Consider the following 20422-nt stretch of genomic DNA (forward strand, 5'->3'; position numbering starts at 1 on the left):
CCATGTGCTCCATTCCGGGCATTATTATGAGCAGTTCTCCCCTCCGCAGCCTCCTGTGATTACAATGTACATATCTGCCTGTGTTGGCAAAATCCCTACATATCCTATTGAACCAAGCGTGGAGAGATTTTCTGTTGTCACAGTTCCAAAACCAGTGCTAGTCGGACCTACGATATTTGCTAACAGTTAACTGGTTTCACGCGGCACGTGTATAACCACAACCAGTTAGCAAGTCTACAATGTCCGAGTTTCTTAGTTCCGACTAGCACGTGAACGCGGCATACCCCTACCCCAATGACGCCGGTGGAGCTGATGCCGCATTCAAAACAACTGGAAACTCGGAAAATACGAGATCAAATCACGACGTCAGTAAAAGTGGCAAGAGTTGGATGGCCGTTAAAATCAATTTTCCCAGTCGATGTCGTTTTTTCGAGTTCCCAAATGGATTGAACGCACGGAAGTCGGAGATTTTCGAGTTCCCCGTTGTTTTGAACGCGCAAATTATATCCTTCGCCACGGTGGTTTTATGGCAGACATGTCGAACCATGAGTATTCAACAAAACAATACATACGTTAAACTTAATTCCAGCGAATTTCTTAGTTAAATTATTGTATAACTAGCAAAGGAGTTTAGAAGTTGAGGGTGTAGTATTTGGCAATGAGGACTACCCAACTAGTTTAGGTTTAGCCATAGAAAACCGGAGAAAACGAGCTCACGATACAGTTATAATGCCCTGATATTAGGAGCTGGTGGCGAAAAGTTTGATTAAAGAATTCAGAGACTGAAACAAATAAATCAGATGACGTATGTTTAAGGACAGCAGATCGACATACAATCCTGAAGTCAGCTGTAACCGTCGATAATAAAATAAAGTTTAAAACGATATTTGAGTGACCCTGAATACATCCAATGAATGGTGACTCCTCATCACTATCTATGGTCAAGGCCCGGCCATTGATAGTGATCTTGATGGTTAATGTAGTTCATTACGCTTTGTCCTTCATCCATTGTCTCGCAAAAAAACTACAGTTACAGTGTCGGTGCTTGAGTGGCACGCACGGTCGCGTGGGGCCCGAAATATTGTAGTTTTAAAGGGAAACCAAGGTTGTTGAGGTCCGTGGTGGGAGTAGCAGGATCTGGGGTATGTAAATAGTGATTTTCATTATATCTTTTTTTTTTTTACAGATACAATGTTGTGGACGTTTAACGAGCATGTGTAAACGTACTGTTCTTTTCAAAAGCTAACTAGCATAAAATAGCTTGGTGGGTCAAAACTAGCCAGCCAGGCAATATAGCCCCTCTTTTGTTCGATTGTCAGCCGGTAGCCAGCTAGCGGTCTAACTAGCTAATTGCTGTGTGGAAATTTGAGAAGAATGGCCACCTAACCGTTGTGCCATCTGAAACAATCTGGCTGTCTGAACACATTTTACGTATACTACCGCTCTAAAGTGTACCGGTGTCTTGTTAGCAGCACTGAATGTTGGCTAGCTAACAACTAGTTAGCCGATGGTTAGCTTAGCTAGCGTGTGTTAGTCCATACACAATCAGTTTGAGATGTCGTTAGCTAGGAGGAAAGACGCACTGGGATAAAATGCATGAGCTAGCTAGCCAGTTTACCTGTCACATTTGCAGGGTGTACTAAAATGTTAACAATTTTAGAATATAGCTGTAATTAGCTAGCTAACACAGCCGGTGTTCTGACAATCTGCTGATGGTGAGTTGATAATCCATGCCAGCCACGGTTCAACAATGCATCATACATGCATCAATTGTAGGTACCCCAAACCTTTTTGCTTGCTGCAGGTGGACCTCAAATAAACTACCACTAGTTAGCTTGATAGAGAGAGAGAGACCCCGCCCTAGCCTTACAAAGTCAGATGCTGCAGTGGAGGGGTTGATCATTGTGAGACTTGAGAAGAGATAGCCAGTTGAATGGGGAAATTAATCAAGCCTAGACAGGAAATAGGCCTAAACTGGCTTAGAATCATCAACCTGTATCTGTTCCCTGTGTAATTGTATAAGGAAACAATTGTCTCTCATTTGAGATGTGTTCACTGCCCAGCCCCCAAGATTGTAGGAAAACCTATTGCATACATCTTCACCTGTTGTTATTTCTCAATGTGGGTATGGAAAACAAGAGCTTTTTTTATTTGGAGCATTACAGTGGGATTTCCTCTGAAAAGGTCATTTTTAGTTCATTCTAGTCTGAGCAAAGGTCAGAGTTCTAAACTGCACACTGTGCAAAATCACCACTTTATGATGGCCTCTGCTTTTGGCCATTGAATTATCCTCATTCAACACACTCATTTGACCAATTACCTGTTGTCAGATTGTTTGTCTTCTGTAGGTAGGCCAACCTTTGTGGAAAAATGCTTATTTTATTGTTTGTTCGTAGGCCTAGGCTTATTTTATTGTTTGTTCGTAGGCCTGGGCTATCTGATTTTAGAATTCCTGAGGTGCCTGATTTGATTTATTTTAATGAAGGAATCTCAAAAAGTGAAGTCACCCTACTGAAAAATTAAACTAAATGCTAATCTTTGTCTCTTTCTTTCCTCCCTCTCTCTCTGCTCCCCTTCACCTCACATTTTACCTTTTTGTTCAACTCTTTCTTCCTGCTCTGTGGTAAAGACAGCTGCTGGTTGCAGGCACCGAGTGGTGCAACAGAAGCAGTGTGCCGTCCCCCTGTCCTACTCTCATGCCCCCCCTCCATGTATGTCCTCTCTGCCTGTTAGTGTCCCCATCTGGTCCCCTCATTGTCTCGCTACCTTCTCCAGCCTAACGCCCTCCTTTCCCTCATGCTTTGGACAAAGCCGGCATACTGCCAGCCCAATGACTGCCTGGATCGTCCTGCCTGTCAGCCTCTCTGCCTTCTCCATCACAGGGATATGGATAGTGTGAGTCCTGGAGCCCAAGCATGTATCACAAAGTGATTGAAAGACAAATATTCATAAGAAATTCATGATTGTGGGTTTGAATCATTGTTGATTTGTGTTTGTTTTTCCCCACAGCTACGCCATGGCTGTGATGAACCATCACGTTTGTCCAGTGGAGAACTGGTGAGTGCTTCACTGAGAGTTTCATTAAAAGCAGTGGTAGTAAAGAAGACCGAGGTTTGTCTTTGGATTTATAGCCTACATTAACTTGATATACTGCAGTATATCACCTGCTTGAAAAGAATAATAGCTCATTTAATTGTTTTTCTGTCTTACCTGCAGGTCCTACAATGTTACATGTACAGAGGAGATCGCCAGGCCAGGCTTCCCAAAGACATGCTGCACCATACAGGACATCCCCCTCATCAGGTGTTACATTCATTTATTCTCTCGCTCTCTCTCTCTCTCTCTCTTTGCGCCTTCTGTCTTTCAATTACATTTCAATTTACAGTTTATTTTTGCATGGGGAGCATATGTTTACATTGCTAAAGTGAAATATGTAATAAACGGACCGGGAGGTCCGTGGGGAGATGCACAATTGGCCTAGCGTTGTCCGGGTTACGGAGGGGTTGGCCGGTAGGGATATCCTTGTCCCATCGCGCACCAGCGACTCCTGTGGTGGGCCGGGCGCAGTGCTCGCTAACCAAGGTTGCCAGGTGCACGGTGTTTCCTCTGACACATTGGTGTGGCTGGCTTCCGGGTTGGATGCACGCTGTGTTAAGAAGCAGAGCGGCTTGGTTGGGTTGTGTATTGGAGGACGCATGACTTTCAACCTTCGTCTCTCCCAAGCCCGTACGGGAGTTGTAGCGATGAGACAAGATAGTAGGTACTAAAACAATTGGATACCATGAAATTGGAGAGAAAAATGGGGTAAAAGTAAAAAAATAAAAAATTAACAGTAAACATTACACGCACAAAAGTTCCAAAAGAATAAAGACATTTCAAATGTCATATTTTGTGAAAATAGTTAAAGTACAAAATGCTAAATAAATAAACATAAATATGGGTTGTATTTACAATGGTATTTACAACAATAAAATGACTGATGCATTAATCTACAAAGTCTTAGCCTTGTAACCAGACTAGAAGGGAAATAGTAACAACCTTGTAATAAACCAGTGACAGGAAGGCCTTTTCCTAACATTTGATTCATGGGCATATATAGGCCTAGTCAATGTCATTCAATGAATTAAGTCTAGTGAGTGGATTTCTAATTAGTTTTGGGTGACATGTTGTTTCCTCTCCCATCTTGTGTCTTGTACAGTAAATGTGGCTCCTTCCCCCCTGAGAGCTGCCTGTTCAGTCTGATCGGGAATGTTGGAGCCTTCATGGGTAAGTAAGGCCTCTTCTCCATTCCAAATGGCATCCATAGGGCTCTGGTTAAAAGTAGGGCACTATGTAGGGAACAATAGGGTGCCATTTGGGACGCAGACCTCTTCTCTCATCACTCCACAGCCCACTCACTCACACTGACAATAAGCTGTGTCCTTTGTCTCACTCATCACGGATGTAGTGAAGAGCAAACTCAGTTTACTCACCTTTTTTATTTTGTGAAAAGTGTTTTTTGCATTAGTGTTTAAAGCTGAAATCCTTAATGTTGGAACTGCCATGTCCACTTGCGATATTACAACAACAAAGAAGTTACTGTAAACAATAACAAAATATGTCTCTCCATCTGACATTATTGCACGCACGATAGAGCAGCAGATTGTGAATTTTCTTACCACATTGGCCGATGCTCCTCCCATCTGCTTCATAAACAAAAACAATAACAAACGTCCGTTTGGTGGACAGTGGCGCTGTTAATTTATCATTGAATCAGAGCCTACTTCACCAAACGGGTGATTTAACAAGCGCATCCACAATCAATGACTGTCATTGCTCCAATGTGTAATTAACCATAAACATCAACGCCTTTCTTAAAATGAATACACAAGTATATCTTTTTAAACCTGCATATTTAGTTAAAAGAAATTCATGTTAGCAGGCAATATTAACTAGGAAAATTGTGTTACTTCTCTTGCGTTCATTGCACGCAGAGTCAGGATATATGCAGCAGTTTGGGCCGCCGGGCTCGTTGCGAGCTAATTTGCCAGAATTTGACATAATTATGACATTGAAGTTTTGTGCAATGTAACAGCAATATTTAGACGTATGGATGCCACCCGTTAGATAAAATACGTAACCGTTCCGTATTTCACTGAAAGAATAAACATTTTGTTTTCGAAATGATAGTTTCCGGATTGACCATATTAATGACCTAAGGCTCGTATTTCTGTGTGTTATTATATTATAATTAAGTCTATGATTTGATAGCCCAATCTGACTGAGCGGTGGTAGGCAGCAGCAGGCTCGTAAGAATTCATTCAAACAGCACTTTCCTGTGTTTGCCAGCAGCTCTTCGCAATGCTTAAAGCATTGCGCTGTTTATGACTTCAAGCCTATCAACTCTCGAGATTAGGCTGGCAATACTAAAGTACCTATTAGAACATACAATAGTTAAAGGTATATGAAATAATCCTATAATAACTACAACCTAAAATTTCTTACCTGGGAATATTGAAGACTCATGTTAAAAGGAACCACCAGCTTTCATATGTTCTCATGTTCTGAGCAAGAAACTTAAACGTTAGCTTTTTTACATGGCACATATTGCACTTTTACTTTCTACTCCAACACTTTTTTTTTGCATTATTTAAACCAAATTGAACATGTTTCATTATTTATTTGAGACTAAATTGATTTTATTGAGTTAAAATAAGTGTTCATTCAGTATTGTTGTAATTGTCATATATATATATATATATATATATATATATATATATATATATATATATTTAAAAAAATATATATATATAAAAAAAATAAAAATATATATATATATATATATATTTTTTTTTTTAAATATATATATATATATATATATTTTAAAAAAATATATATATATATATAAATTAAAAAATATATATATATATATAAATAAAAATATATATATAAAAATAGTCCGATTAATCGGTATCGGCTTTTTTGGGCACTCCTATAATCGGTATAATCGGCGTTGAAAAATCAGAATCGGTCGACCTCTAGTATTTACCCCCCCTGGCATTTTTCCTATTTTGTTGCCTTACAACCTGGAATTAAAATAGATTTTTTGGGGGGTATGCAATCATTTGATTTACACAACATGCCTACCCCTTTGAAGATGCAAAATATTTTTATTGTGAAACAAACAAGAAAACTTGAGCGTGTATAACTATTCACCCCCCCCAAAGTTAATACTTTGTAGAGCCACCTTTTGCAGCAATTACAGTTGCAAGTCTCTTGGGGTATGTCTCTATAAGCTTGGCACATCAAGCCACTAGGATTTTTGCCCATTCTCTAAGGCAAAACTTCTCCAGCTCCTTCAAGTTGGATGATCTTTTTAATCATACCACCGATTCTCAATTGGATTGAGGTCTGGGCTTTGACAAAGCCATTCCAAGACATTTAAATGTTTCCCCTTAAACCACTCGAGTGTTGCTTTAGCGTTATGCTTTGGGTCATTGTTCTGCTGGAAGGTGAACCTCCGTCCCTGTCTCAAATCTCTTGAAGACTGAAACAGGTTTCCCTCAAGAATTTCCCTGTATTTAGCACCATCCATCATTCCTTCAATTCTGACTAGTTTCCCAGTCCCTGCCGATGAAAAACATACCCACAGCATGATGCTGCTACCACCCTGCTTCACTGTGTGGATGATATTTTCAGGGTGATGAGAGGTGTTGGGTTTGTGTCAGACATAGTGTTTTCCTTGATGGCCAAAAAGCTCAATTTTAGTCACATCTAACCAGGTTCCCTTCTTCCATATGTTTGGGGAGTCTCCCACATGCCTTTTGGCGAACACCAACCGTGTTTGCTTATTTTGATCTTTAAGCAATGATCTTTAAGCAATTTCTAGACACTCTTCTGTAAAGCCAGCTCTGTGGATTTTATGGCTTAAAGTGGTCCTATGGACAGATACTCCAATCTCCGCTGTGGAGCTTTGCAGCCCCTTCAGGGTTATCTTTGGTCTCTTTGTTGCCTCTGATTAATGCCCTCCTTGCCTGGTCTGTGAGTTTTGGTGGGTGGCCCTCTCTTGGCAGGTTTGTTGTGGTGCTATATTCTTTCCATTTTTTTAAATAATGGATTTAATGGTGCTCAGTGAGATGTTCAGTTTCTGATATTTTTTATAATCCAACCCTGATCTGTACTTCTCCACAACTTTGTCCCTGACCTGGTTGGAGAGCTTGGTCTCCATGGTGCTGCTTGCTTGGTGGTGCCCCTTGCTTAGTGGTGTTGCAGACTCTGGGGCCTTTCAGATGTGTATATATACTGAGATCATGTGGCACTTAGATTGCACACAGGTGCACTTTATTTAACTAATTATGTAACTTCTAGAGGTAATTGGTTGCACCGGATCTTATTTAGGGGCTTCATAGCAAAGGGGGTGAATACATATGCATGCACCACTTTTCCGATTTTTATCGTTTAGAAATTCTTTCCCATTTTACTTCACCAATTTTGACTATTTTGTGTATGTCCATTACATGAAATCCAAATAAAAATCTATTTAAATTTCAGGTTGTAATGCAACAATATAGGAAAAATGCCACGGGGGGTGAATACTTTCGCACGGCACACATATATACTAATGTGTATGTTAGCCATTAGTTAGCAGCACGTGCAGAAGGGCTTCAAATAGGCTCTGCGATCAATAATGGATGTGGCCTTTCCTCCACTCCTCCCCCTCATCATCCATCACCTTCCTCCATTATTTCCTTTTCTGTCTTATTTATCACCACTCACTCTGACCCCTTTTCCCTGTGCTCCTCTTCACCTACCTCTCTGCCCTCCCCCTCTCTCACCATCCCTTATTTCTCTACTCCTTCCTGCTCCTATCTCTTTCGCTCTCTCTGTCTCTCCAGTGGTGATGGTGTGCCTTCTGCGCTATGCCCAGGTGATTGAGCACAGCCACCGTTGCTGGATTAACACCAGCGCTCTGGTGTCTGGCTGTACCAACGCTCTAGGACTGGTCATGGTGGGCAACTTCCAGGTGATTCTTCTCACTTCATTACTCTACGTAAAGGCTGATTCCATGGGTGTGTCCAAAATGGTTCCATATCTCTCACTCTTGGCTCGAGCGACAATTACTAAGTGGTGGTGGGTTATATAGTCTATATTTTCCTCATTTGTTATCTCAACTTGGTGATTGCCTGTGTTTTCTAACATGTCTCCATATGTTAAAAACAAGGGGTATGGGCGGATGTGGGTGGCCATGTGCATAGGAGTGGGAGGGTTCAGGGGGACGTCAATGGGATTTGGGTATTCGGAGTGGGTTCACTTGTGCATTAAATGTATGTTTTCAATCACAGTAAAATAAATACATGAATAGATAAATAAGATTTTTCCCTCCTTGGGCAGGTTGACCATGCCAAGTCTCTCCACTACGTTGGCGCGGGCGTGACGTTCCCCGCCGGTCTGCTCTTTGTGTGCCTGCAGTGTGTGCTCACCTACCGGGTGGCCGTCACTGCCCTTGACTACTGGATGGCACACGTACGTGTGGCGCTGGCCGCAGGAGCCCTCGTCTCACTGGTCCTCAGTATCCTTTTTGACTCACTGGGATTGGTTAAGGGAAGGGTTGAGCGGCTGGGATGAGGGAAAGGGGTGGGGGCTGGGCATTAGACTGGTCGTGTTATTGGTCCTGATGGACTCCACCAGTTAGTAAAAGGTGACTGATAATTTATCCTTAGCGTTATTTAATTTCAATCAGTCACAGTTAAAGATGGAATCCGCAGTATGGGGAAACAGCGCCACTGGCCGCACTACCACAGTTCAAATAGTTTCTGATTTCGAGCTGAGGAGCGTGAAATTGCAGTATATATTGTGCTCTTCCATCGCGCAACGCTGTCTGAGGGGAATAAACCGTGTTTGTTGTTTGCAGTAACTTTGTTGTTGTATCACAAACGGACAACATTAACATTAAGGATTCCAGCGTTAATGTGGAATGTAGTATTGTCATTTCTCTTCTGTAAAGAAACCTTGCAATGGCTAGTCTGTGATACCAACAAACAACTAGTGGGCCCCATGTGCTTCATATATATTTAGTAAGTCTAATTCCTTTCAGTGGTCTGTGATAAATAGGCAGATTTATAGTGGCTGTAGGAAAGGAGGGGCTGGGGGTCTGAAGAGGATGTGGGTGTGTGTCTGTAGAGGCCAGGGAGGATGTTGGGGGACGGTTGTTTGGATAGGTAGCTAGGGTTCTGTGGTTGGCTAGCTAATACATATGTCTGTACAGGTAGGCTGTTGGGGGAGGGTTGTGAGTGTGACCAGTTATTGGGCTAGATGGGTAGCTACGGTCATGGCTAGATTCTCCTAACCTGCAAGAGATGGCGCCGAAGAACATGGCTGACGTTTTACATTCTCTCAACCAATTGTGCAATTTTGTTATTTTTTTTTGTATAACTTATTTTTTTACTTATTGTGGACACCATGTTGCTGCAACCGTCTCTTGTGACTGAAAATAACTTCTGGACATCAGAAAAGCGATTACTCACACGGACTGGAAGAAATTTTTTCCTTTAACGAGTCTGACGAGAAGGATATCCTACTTTCACTGTAACAGGCCTAGATCCACACCTTTTGCGTGAAGGAAAGACGCTGGAAAAGGGGACACAGATTGGGGATCCTTCTGAGAAACCGTAGGCAAGCGAGTAAACTCCCAATGCCTTCCATTCATCTTGCTAACGTGCAATTGTTAGAAAATAAAATTGATGACCTACTATTAAGATTATCCTACCAACGGGACATAAAAACTGTAACATCTTATGTTTCACCGAGACGTGGCTGAACGAAGAAACGGACAATATAGAGCTGGTGGGATTTTCCATTCACCGGCAGAACAGAGACGCTACCTCTGGTAAGACGAGGGGTAGGGGGCTGTGTCTTTTTGGTAAGGGGTGGTAAGAGTAGGCAACAATACATCTGCCATGCTGATCCTTAACACTGGGGCCCCTCAGGGGTGTGTACATAGTCCCCTCCTGTATTCCCTGTTCGCCCAGGACTTTGTGGCCAAACACAACACATTCATTAAGTTTGCTGATGACACAACAGTGGTAGGCCGGATCACTGACAACGATGAGACGGCCTATAGGGAGGAGGTCAGAGAACTGGCAGTGTAGTGCCAGGACATCAACCTCTACCTCAAGTGAGCAAGACAAAGGAGCTGTTTGTGGACTACAGGAAAAGGCGGGCCAAACAGGCCCACATTAACATCGACAGGGCTGTAGTGGAGCGGGTCAAGAGTTAAGTTCCTTGGTGTCTACATCACCAACGAACTATCATGGTCCAAACATACCAAGACAGTCGTGAAGAGGGCACGACAAAACCTTTTCCCCCTCAGAAGACTGAAAAGATTTGGCATGGCTCCCCAGATCCTCAAACGGTTCTACAGCTGCACCATCGAGAGCATCCTGACCGGTTGCATCGACCGTAAGGTGCTACAGAGGGTAGTGCGAACTGCCTAGTACATCACTGGGGCCAAGCTTCTTGCCATCCAGGACCTATATAATAGGCGGTGTCAGAGGAAAGCCCATAAAATTGTCAGAGACTCCAGTCACCCAAGTTATAGACTGTTTTCTCTGTTACCGCACGGCAAGCGGTACCGGAGCACCAAGTCTATGACCAAAAGGCTCCTCAACAGCTTCTACCCCAAAGCCATTAGACTGCTGAACAACCTACAGTTGAAGTCAGAAGTTTACATACACCTTAGCCAAATACACTTAAACTTAGTATTTCACAACTCCTGACATTTAATCCTTGTAATAATTCCCTGTCTTAGGTCAGTTAGGATCACCACTTTATTTAAAAAATGTGAAATGTCAGAATAATAGTAGTTATTTCTTTCAGCTTTTATTTCTTTCATCACATTCCCAGTGGGTCAGAAGTTTACAAACACTCAATTAGTATTTGGTAGCATTGCCTTTTAAATTGTTTAACTTGAGTCAAACATTTTGGGTAGCCCTCCACAAGCTTCCCACAATAAGTTGGGTGAATTTTGGCCCATTCCTCCTGACAGAGCTGGTGTAACTGAGTCAGGTTTGTCGGCCTCCTTGCTCTGACACGCCTTTTCAGTTCTGCCCACAAATGTTTTATAGGTGTGAGCGGACCAAGTAATTGGGCGTCACTCTAAAGCGGGAAGGTGGAATAAACGAGTCAGGAGTAGGTTTTCTTGATTGAACACAGTTCTCTATTGAGGGCATTTGGTCAACACAAACACTCCAACATAATCAATGAAAATCGTCCAAGGAAAAACATACATCTTCTTCTCCAGATGAAACAGGAACACAATAGGATTATCTTTAAACTACAACAAAAAGTCACGGGATTGTCACCGTCTTAGTGGTTCTTCCTGGATAGCTCCTCTCTCTCGGTGGCCATCTTCCAGAGATAGTTTTCCCCTTTCCCTCTCTGCTGGTTCCATTCTCTCTCTTATAGGGGAAGGAGAGTATGTCATTAGTACCGTCAGCTGTGCTTAATTGCCTCTGGTTACCTTGTCTCCCATGCCTTGTTGGGCTACTATCCATGAGCCCAGCCTGCCCTCTGGTGGTCCTTCCACATAGGATTGAGGTCAGGGCTTTTGTGATGGCCACTCCAATACCTTGACTTTGTTGTTCTTAAGCCATTTTGCCACAACTTTGGGAGTATGCTTGAGGTCATTGTCCATTTGGAAGACCTATTTGCAACCAATCTTTAACTTCCTGACTGATTTGCTTCAATATATCCACATCATTTTCTGTCCTCATGATGCCATCTATTTTGCAAAGTGCACCATTCCCTCCTGTAGCAAAGCACCCCCACAACATGATGCTGCCACCCCCGTGCTTCAAGGTTGGGATGGTGTTCTTCGGCTTGCCTCTCCCTTTTTCCTCCAAACATACAATGGTCAGGTGTCATTATGGCCAAACAGTTCTATTTTTGTATCATCATACCAGAGGACATTTCTCCAAAAAGTATGATCTTTGTCCCCATGTGCAGTTGCAAACCGTAGTCTGGCTTTTAATGGCGGTTTTGGAGCAGTGGCTTCTTCCTTGCTGAGCGACCTTTCAGGTTATGTCAATATAGGACTCGTTTTACTGTGGATATAGATACTTTTGTACCGGTTGCCTCCAGCACCTTCACATGGTCCTTTGCTGTTGTTCTGGGATTGATTGGCACTTTTCGCACCAAAGTACATTCATCTCTAGGAGACAGAACGCGTCTCCTTCCTGAGCAGTATGATGGCTGCGTGGTCCCATGGTGTTTATACTTGCATACTATTGTTTGTACAAATGAACGTGGTACCTTCAGGCGTTTGGAAATTGCTCCCAAGGATGAACCAGACTTGTGGAGGTCTACCTTTTTTTTCTGAGGTCTTGGCTGATTTCTTTAGATTTTCCCATGATGTCAAGCAAAGAGCCACTGAGTCAGAAGGTAAGGCCTTGAAATACATCCACAGGTACACTTCCAATTGACTCAAATGATGTCAATTAGCCTATCAGAAGCTTCTAAATCCGTGACATCGTTTTTCTGGAATTTTCCAAACTGTTTAAAGGCACAGTCAACATAGTGTATATAAACTTCTGACCCACTGGAATTGTGATACAGTTGTTGTAAATAATTGTTGGAACAATGACTTGTGTCATGCACAAAGTAGATGTCCTAACTAGAGGTCGTCAGATTATGATTTTTCAACGCCGATACCGATTATTGGAGGACAAAAAAAGCGGATGCCGATTAATCGGACGATTTATTAGAGAGAGAAAATGTTTTATATATATCATACACTCACACACATTTTTGTAATAATGACAATTGCAACAATACTGAATGAACAATGAACACTTATTTTAACTTAATATAATACATAAAAACACACACAGCTCTGAAGTGACAATGATACTGAAGAGTCTGCTTAGGAGACCAATACCCTCAACTGTTTGAATAAAAATAGAGTTTAAGTTACCTGTGATGAATGTTGAAAACAAAAACTTTAATTTCTATATGCAGGAAATCATATTTTAATAATGGGCATGGTAAGAATTGACAACCAAAGTGCGAGTCATAATTCCCATGACACCTAGCAAAATCTGAATAGCGGTTCCTTCATTTATTCCATAGGATATTTTTAGAATCTCTTAAAATAAGGTCTGTGTTTCGTGTAGGCTTACACCACCGTGCCAATTTTATAACTGTGTAGATATCCATAGGACAAGGTAACTCTGATCAATATTGGCCAAATATAAGCGAAGATCATTTTTTTGTAGAGTGGATTTATGAAAATATGTTGACAAACGTTACCTTATCCTAGTGAGATTTATAGGGGTATCAAAACGCCGAGGCGGTTTAAGCCTGCACGAAACACAGACCTTATTTGAAGTAGATCAAGACATTCTCTATGGAAGACATGAACGGTAAAATAACGAAGGAACCCCTTTCAAGTTCAGCCGCAAGTTATTACAGGAACTATAACGCGTCGACTGTTTCTTTCTAAACCATATATATACCTTTGACTAATCCGGAAACTATCACCTCAAACAAAACGTTTATTCCGTTGCGTATTTTATCTAACGGGTGGCACCCATGAGTCTAAATATTCCTGTTACATTGCACAACCTTCAATGTTGTCATAATTACGTAAAATTCTGGCAAATTAGTTCGCAAAGAGCCAGGCGGCCCAAACTGTTGCATATACCCTGACTGCATATACCCTGACTCTGCGTGCAATGAACGCAAGAGAAATGACACAATTTCACCTGGTTAATATTGCCTGCTAACCTGGATTTCTTTTAGCTAAATATGCAGGTTTAAAAATATATACTTGTGTATTGATTTTAAGAAAGGCATTGATGTTTATGGTTAAGTACACATTGGAGCAATGACAGTCATTGATTGATTTGTTTTTTTATAAGATACGTTTAATGCTAGCTAGCAACTTCAGGAAACAGCAGAGAACACCCCCATCCACATCGATGGAACAGTAGTGGAGAGGGTGCAAGTTTTAAGTTCCAGGTGCATACACATCACAGACAAACTGAATTGGTCCACTCACACAGACAGCATCGTGAGGAAGGCGCCGCAGCGCCTCTTCAACCTCAGGAGGCTGAAGAAATTCGGCTTGTCACCAAAAGCACTCAAACTTCTACAGATGCACAATCGAGAGCATCCTGGCGGGCTGTATCACCGCCTGGTATGGCAACTGCACCGCCCTCAAATCCAGAGGGTAGTGAGGTCTGCACAACGCATCACCGGGGGCCTAGCCCTCCAGGACATAAAGATGCTACAGGAAGGCCATAAAGATCATCAAGGACATCAACCAAGCCACTGCCTGTTCACCCCGCTGCCATCCAGAAGGTAGGTCAGTACAGGTGCATCAAAGCTGGGACCGAGAGACTGAAAAACAGCTTCTATCTCAAGGCCATCAGACTGTTAAACAGCCACCACTAACATTGAGTGGCTACTGCCAACACACTGTCAATGACACTGACTCTACTCCAGCCACTTTAATCATGGGAATTGATGGGAAATGATGTAAATATATCACTAGCCACTTTAAACAATGCTACCTTATATAATGTTACTTACCCTACATTGTTCATCTCATATGCATACGTTGATACTGTACTCTATATCATCGACTGCATCCTTATGTAATACATGTATCACTTGCCACTTTAACTATGCCACTTGGTTTACATACTTATCTCATATGTATATACTGTACGATATCATCTACTGTATCTTGCCTATGCTGCTCTGTACCATCACTCATTCATATATCCTTATGTACATATTCTTTATCCCCTTACACTGTGTATGACAGTAGTTTTTGGGGAATTGTTAGTTAGATTACTTGCTCGTTATTACTGCATTGTCGGAACTAGAAGCACAAGCATTTCGCTACACTTTAACATTATAACATTTTATGTGACAAATAAAATTTGATTTGATTTGATTTGAGCAACTTACCTAGCAACAGGCAGGCTCTTGGAGTGGAGTGCAATGTAATCAGGTGTTAGAGCATTGGTCTAGTTAACTGTAAGGTTGCAAGATTGGATCCCCCGAGCTGACAAGGTAAAAAGTCTGTCGTTCTGCCTCTTAGGCCGTCATTGAAAATAAGAATGTGATCTTAACGGACTTGCCTAGTTAAATAAAGATTAAATAAAGGTGTAAATATGTATATATATATATGTATATACATTTTAAAAATCGGCACCCAAAAATACAGATTTCCGATTGTTAAGAGAACTTGAAATCGGCCTCTAGTCCTAACCGACTTGCCAAAACTATAGTTTGTTAACAAGAAATTTGTTTAGTGGTTGAAAAACGAGTTTTAATGACTCATAAGTGTATGTAAACCTCCGACTTCAACTGTACATGTACAGACTACCTCAACTAGCCTGTACGCCTGCACATTGACTCTGTACCGGTGTCCCCTTTGTATAGCCTCGTTATTGTGCTACTTTTTATTATAACTTTTTATTGTTATTTTTTTTATTTTACCCCCCATTTCTCCCCAATTGTTAGTAATTACTATCTTGTCTCATCGCTACAACTCCCATACGGGCTCAGGAGAGACGAAGGTCGAAAGCCATGCGTCCTCCGAAACACAACCCAACTCTCTAACCCGGACGACGCTAGGCCAATTGTGCGTCGCCCCTCTCGGACCTCCCGGTCGCGGCCGGCTGCGACGGAGCCTGGGTGCGAACCCAGAGTCTCTGGTGGCACAGCTAGCGCTGCGATGCAGTGCCCTAGACCACTGCGCCACCCGGGAGGCCCTTAAATATTTTCTTCTTCTTGAACTGCACTGTTGATTAAGGGCTTGTAAGTAAGCATTTCACGGTAAAGTCTACACTTGTTGTATTCCGTGCATGTGGCAAATAATGTTTGATTTTATGTTAATTCTCCTAACCTTCTACAAAAAGTCAAATCTGATGTTAATTTGACAAAAGCTGGATCCCTTCTAGCCATTACCACAAACTAGGGTTCTTAAAACATGATGACTCCTCAGAATTGTGAGAAGTTCTCAGGGACAAGGCTGATCTTCCTCCTGCTGGAACTAAGTAGGGGTGAAGACTGCCTGGCAGGCATACTCTGAAGCTCTCGTTAACATATTGATGGATGAAGAAGCATAAATAAATATTTCCACAGCAACAGTACTGCACTCTGTGAACCGTGCACTCATTATTGACCATAGCATACTGTGCGTCCCAAATGGCATCCTATTCCATTTAAAGTAGTGCACTATATAGGGAATAGAGTGTCATTTGGGACGTAAGCATAGATTTCTTAATGTTGCCCTTCCGCCTCCATCGATGTGGCTGTTGCTTCTCCTTAACCGTCTTTCCCCAGGTGGTATTTTCTTCATTCACGAGAGCTTTGTCCTCCAGCATGCGGCGGCCATCTGTGAGTGGGTCTTCACCGTGGACATCCTGGTTTTTTATGGCACCTTCACCTATGAGTTTGGCACAGTCACCAATGACACCATGATGGTCGGCCTGCAGCAGACCCACCACCACTCGGGGGTCATGATGGGTGGCGCGGCCGGGGCCATGACGCTGGGCATGGGAGCAAAGGGCCTCAAGTCCCCTGGAGGAAGTAGCACATCCACCCATCTCAACTGCACCCCTGAGAGTATAGCCATGTTGTAGCTTAGTGGGGATCACAGGAGGTCACCATGCTGCTGCAGAGAGGAATCACCACACAGGCAGCGGAAGTTAGGGCTCAATGATAGTACTGGCCGCCAGGGGAAGGAGGAAAGACAAGACATTGAAAATCACAAGATATGATTGACACACCGGGTCGGTATTGCTGTATTGGGTTTTCGTGTTGTAATAATCTGTCCGTTTCTCCACTACGGTCTAATTTTCTTTGCTTCATCAGCAGGAAGGAAGACTTACAGGAAGGACAAATATATGGGATGATGAGGGATGATGATGTTCTGAGTGTTTCCAAGATGACAGCTGGCACATGGGCCTCCCAGCACACTGACCCGATGATACCTTTTTTCTTTCTTAAAGATCAGTGTTGTTTGACCGGTCACTGAGGCCTTTGCCAGAGTTCATCCCTGTCATGTCGGGATGGCAGACACAAACGGTTTCTTTTATATGCCAACACAATGATGTTTTTTGTGGCACATTTTACAGACTTCCTCTACCTGGTGAATGAGAGAGTAGAGTACGTTGTTGGATTGATCAGACTTGGTTTGAGTTTTTCTTTTGTGTATACTCTGCCAATGTTTAAGCATCATAGTAAAAACTATTGAATGTTTGAGAAGTGGAACTATGGATAGTATACTGTTATGTGCATGACAGGTTGTATGCACACGTCTTTTTATTTATCAAATCAAGTATGAATGAACTGTAAAAACGATTTGTGAAATCAGAAACATAATTTGACAAGACAATTTACACATTCTGTGCACAATATCTTCCCAATATCTCAAATAGCTGTCTCGAGGGCAAGTGATATGAACAACTTTATTTTTTAAATATTGTTTAAAATGATATCTCTGTATGTTTAGTTATTCCCTGGATAACATTTTATAGATGTATGACATGCTATACATCTAGATGACATGATCTGAGCATCGAATGCTCGCACATACCTGCTGGTCTGTTCTGCCCCTCTGTTACTGGGGCAAACTCTGCGTCTCAATCACTCTTGCTTGATTTGTTTTATATTTCCCATGTTGCCACTGAATTTCCCTCACCTGTTAGCCACTGGTAACATGGCTTATTGTGTTGCTTTTATGAGGTCACCTTTATTGTTTTCCATCTTTGTTGGTGAATTAATAGCCATTTCATCTGCCAAAGTAAAGTACACTACAGAGTATGTTTTGAAAGCCTTGCTTTGGAGAGTTTTGAACACATTGCTCTCTGTTATATGTCAAAGTACATGTAATTAAATATATGGTTATAAATATGTCAACCCTCTAGGCTACGATCCATTTTAAAAGGTGCAAATATGACTAATTGAACAACAGCTGTCTTATCTGGGGGAAAAATACAGGGGTATCTACTGGTTGGATTCCAGGCTGGTTCCTTGGAAGCCTTATTTGGAGACTGTGGGCAACACAATCTCTGTAAGAAACGTCTCGTCAAAGCCTGTCCTTAATGTTCTGAGTCAGATACTGTGTTGAGAGCAGTGCTCGTATTTATAAAGCCTCAGAGTTGGAGTCCCCTTTAGTCCACCCACTGTCCATGTAACCTTGTTCATTATGATAGAAGTGATCTTCGATCAGCACTCCTACTCTGAGATGCTTTATAAATACAGGCCCAGTTGTGTTGACATTAGGGAATAAAGAGGAGGATGCCTATATTGACCTTGTGCCATTGACCTGATAATGACGAGTGTCTGATGTGTCAACAGGTTGTGAGTATTGTTGAGATCCTCTCTGTCATGCCTCTGATGTGGAAATACATGAGGACATTTGTCATTTTAGCGTTGAGAGGCTGCATGCATGTACTGTGTGGGCGATGGGGTGCAAAATTGTTAGACTGAAATAGATGTGTATGATATGTAGATCGTGACTTATGAATGACTTATTAAATTGTCTTTCTCATTGCCAAACATCTATAACTGAAATGGTACAGAATAAACCTCTCAACGTTGTGACTGACAACCAACCAAATATACCCCAGGTGAGAGTCACCAGGAAACAAATGTGTTTCTGTAACCAACCAGCGCCACCTTGAGGCCAATGATTGTCTCCACATGGAGAAATCAAATGCAAGTCAGCAGTTTGTATGCTATGCTTTCTCCCTCTCTCTCTCTAGCACTTCTTTAGTAGGCCCCAGGGGTGGACTTTGCTACGTTGAAGGGGTTTCAATTAATTGAAACTGTCCCCAGCTGCCCATGGGAACCCCACTGACTGTTATTTAACAACTTTATATGCCCTATATATTCAGTGAAATAAATATTTTCAATTGTGGGATAATAATCATATACGGTCATTTTCCATGGAAAAAATGTCAATTTAAGTCCGCCCCTGGTTGGCACTTTTAACATTAGTGATCTATGATATCACTTCCACGGTATTCTCTATTGGGTCATTGTGTTCCTGGTAGAGTATATATTAAACTGTACAGTACAGCCACTGGATGGTTTTTCAGCCAACAAAACTATTTTCAACCGTGTTTTATAGTTTTCTTCATGTCAGCTACCTCTGTGATTGAGAGTGGACTTGATGTTATTCCAGAGAAGATGCATAGATTGTATTTCCTATTCCTATAGCTGGAAAAGATGAGAATCTACACTGGAATGTGATGGGTTGGCTCTGTTGCTATAAAACAGGCCACACAGAAAAGACAAGAAAATGAAAGCACACTGGTGGTTTCTGATGCAAAAATTCTGTAGCTCCTGTGTATGTTCACTATGTTCGATCTTTTGGCATTTTCCCCCTTATCCCGTACCAGCCAAAAAGTTTTTTCAAATATTTGATTTCAAATGACCTTATTTTCTGATGTATTTCAGCACACTGTAATTTAGTATCAAGGTTAGACTTCAACAGGCAGCTTTGATGAAAATGTACCTACATGGGATTGGAACTATTCTGTGTAAACATTTGTGTTCTCTTACAGTGGACATGGCCAAAACATGACAAAATGGAATTTCTATACGTGATTGTTTTTGTTAAAAAATAAATAAATAGATTCATGCACTCTTTCAAGACGTGAGAGAATAACAATTCCAGTAGCAGAAGACAGCCTGTATGTAAAATGATGTCTTGAATTCTAAATAACAGCAATGCACATCAAAGATGTAATAGTCATTTTATTATTTTTGAAAACTATGTAAAACGGGTGGCATGGGAGGGAAGTCGATTACCCCTTTCTGTAAATGTGTGATGTATCTATCATTTAGCTATTTTTCTTTTGTCAGAGATTTATATTCAAATATGAAATAAAATGGATGAATTATAAGCAAATTCTTTGCTCTTCGTATTGTTTATTTGTGGGCAGAAGCTGGGTAAATCATGTTAGATTACACAAGCTGAAGGTTTGTTTCAACATGACTGATCTGGGACGAGTCTCAGCTGTATCCCCTCAGAGAAGGGAGTAGGCTGGCTTGGCAGACATTGACTTGGCAGACATTAGCCTACCCACTAAAATGATATTTCCTCAATATTGCATAAATGAACATTTGGCATACCTTTGAGCCCAGAACATCAACTTCTCTCTTCCGCTCCTCTGCTCTAGCCTTGTGAAACCACACTAACTGCAATGTGAGATATTGCAAGATTATTCAGGTTTCATGAGGCCTTTACTATAATTAAACGTATCATGTGCTCTATACAAGACAGCCCTTTGTTGTAGACCGAGAGAAATATGGCAGAACAATTATCACTGCCTTGAAATAGTGTCTGTTCAGTACTGTCCGCATTTCACAGCAACTGTTAATTTTAAGGACTCACTCACAGGACTCAGCAGTTGGAGGT

At 41.7% G+C, this 20422-nt stretch overlaps 1 protein-coding gene across 4 annotated transcripts; it reads left to right on the forward strand.

Moving 5' to 3' along the window:
- The first annotated feature begins 999 nt into the window (after window positions 1–999).
- Window positions 1000–19912, forward strand: LOC112248662 (transmembrane protein 150A-like). 4 transcript variants are annotated; one of them, XR_002953258.2, is made up of 9 exons: window positions 1000–1142; window positions 2630–2895; window positions 3010–3057; window positions 3217–3303; window positions 4199–4266; window positions 7875–8002; window positions 8371–8548; window positions 16336–16784; window positions 16867–19912. XR_002953258.2 is itself a non-coding variant. In XM_024417878.2 (8 exons), exons 2-8 carry the CDS (start codon window positions 2714–2716, stop codon window positions 16632–16634), a joined length of 990 nt encoding a protein of 329 aa, XP_024273646.1. In that variant the 5' UTR covers window positions 1000–1142; window positions 2630–2713; the 3' UTR covers window positions 16635–19912. The 4 variants fall into 4 exon arrangements, 2 of the variants coding, with proteins under 2 accessions (XP_024273646.1, XP_024273647.1); XR_002953259.2 differs by having other exon boundaries at window positions 16870–19912; XM_024417878.2 differs by having other exon boundaries at window positions 16336–19912.
- Window positions 19913–20422: the final 510 nt, after the last annotated feature.

Source organism: Oncorhynchus tshawytscha, linkage group LG04 (assembly GCF_018296145.1).
Source record: "Oncorhynchus tshawytscha isolate Ot180627B linkage group LG04, Otsh_v2.0, whole genome shotgun sequence".
Lineage (NCBI taxonomy): Eukaryota > Metazoa > Chordata > Actinopteri > Salmoniformes > Salmonidae > Oncorhynchus > Oncorhynchus tshawytscha.

Excerpts from the sequence above, each read along its gene's own strand:
- LOC112248662 (XM_024417878.2), top strand. The coding sequence starts at position 2,714 with ATGTCCTCTCTGCCTGTTAGTGTCCCCATCTGGTCCCCTCATTGTCTC. Across the intron at positions 8,003-8,370 it reads TCATGGTGGGCAACTTCCAG|GTTGACCATGCCAAGTCTCT; the intron begins GTGATTCTTCTC and ends CTCCTTGGGCAG. Across the intron at positions 8,549-16,335 it reads CCTCGTCTCACTGGTCCTCA|GTGGTATTTTCTTCATTCAC; the intron begins GTATCCTTTTTG and ends GTCTTTCCCCAG.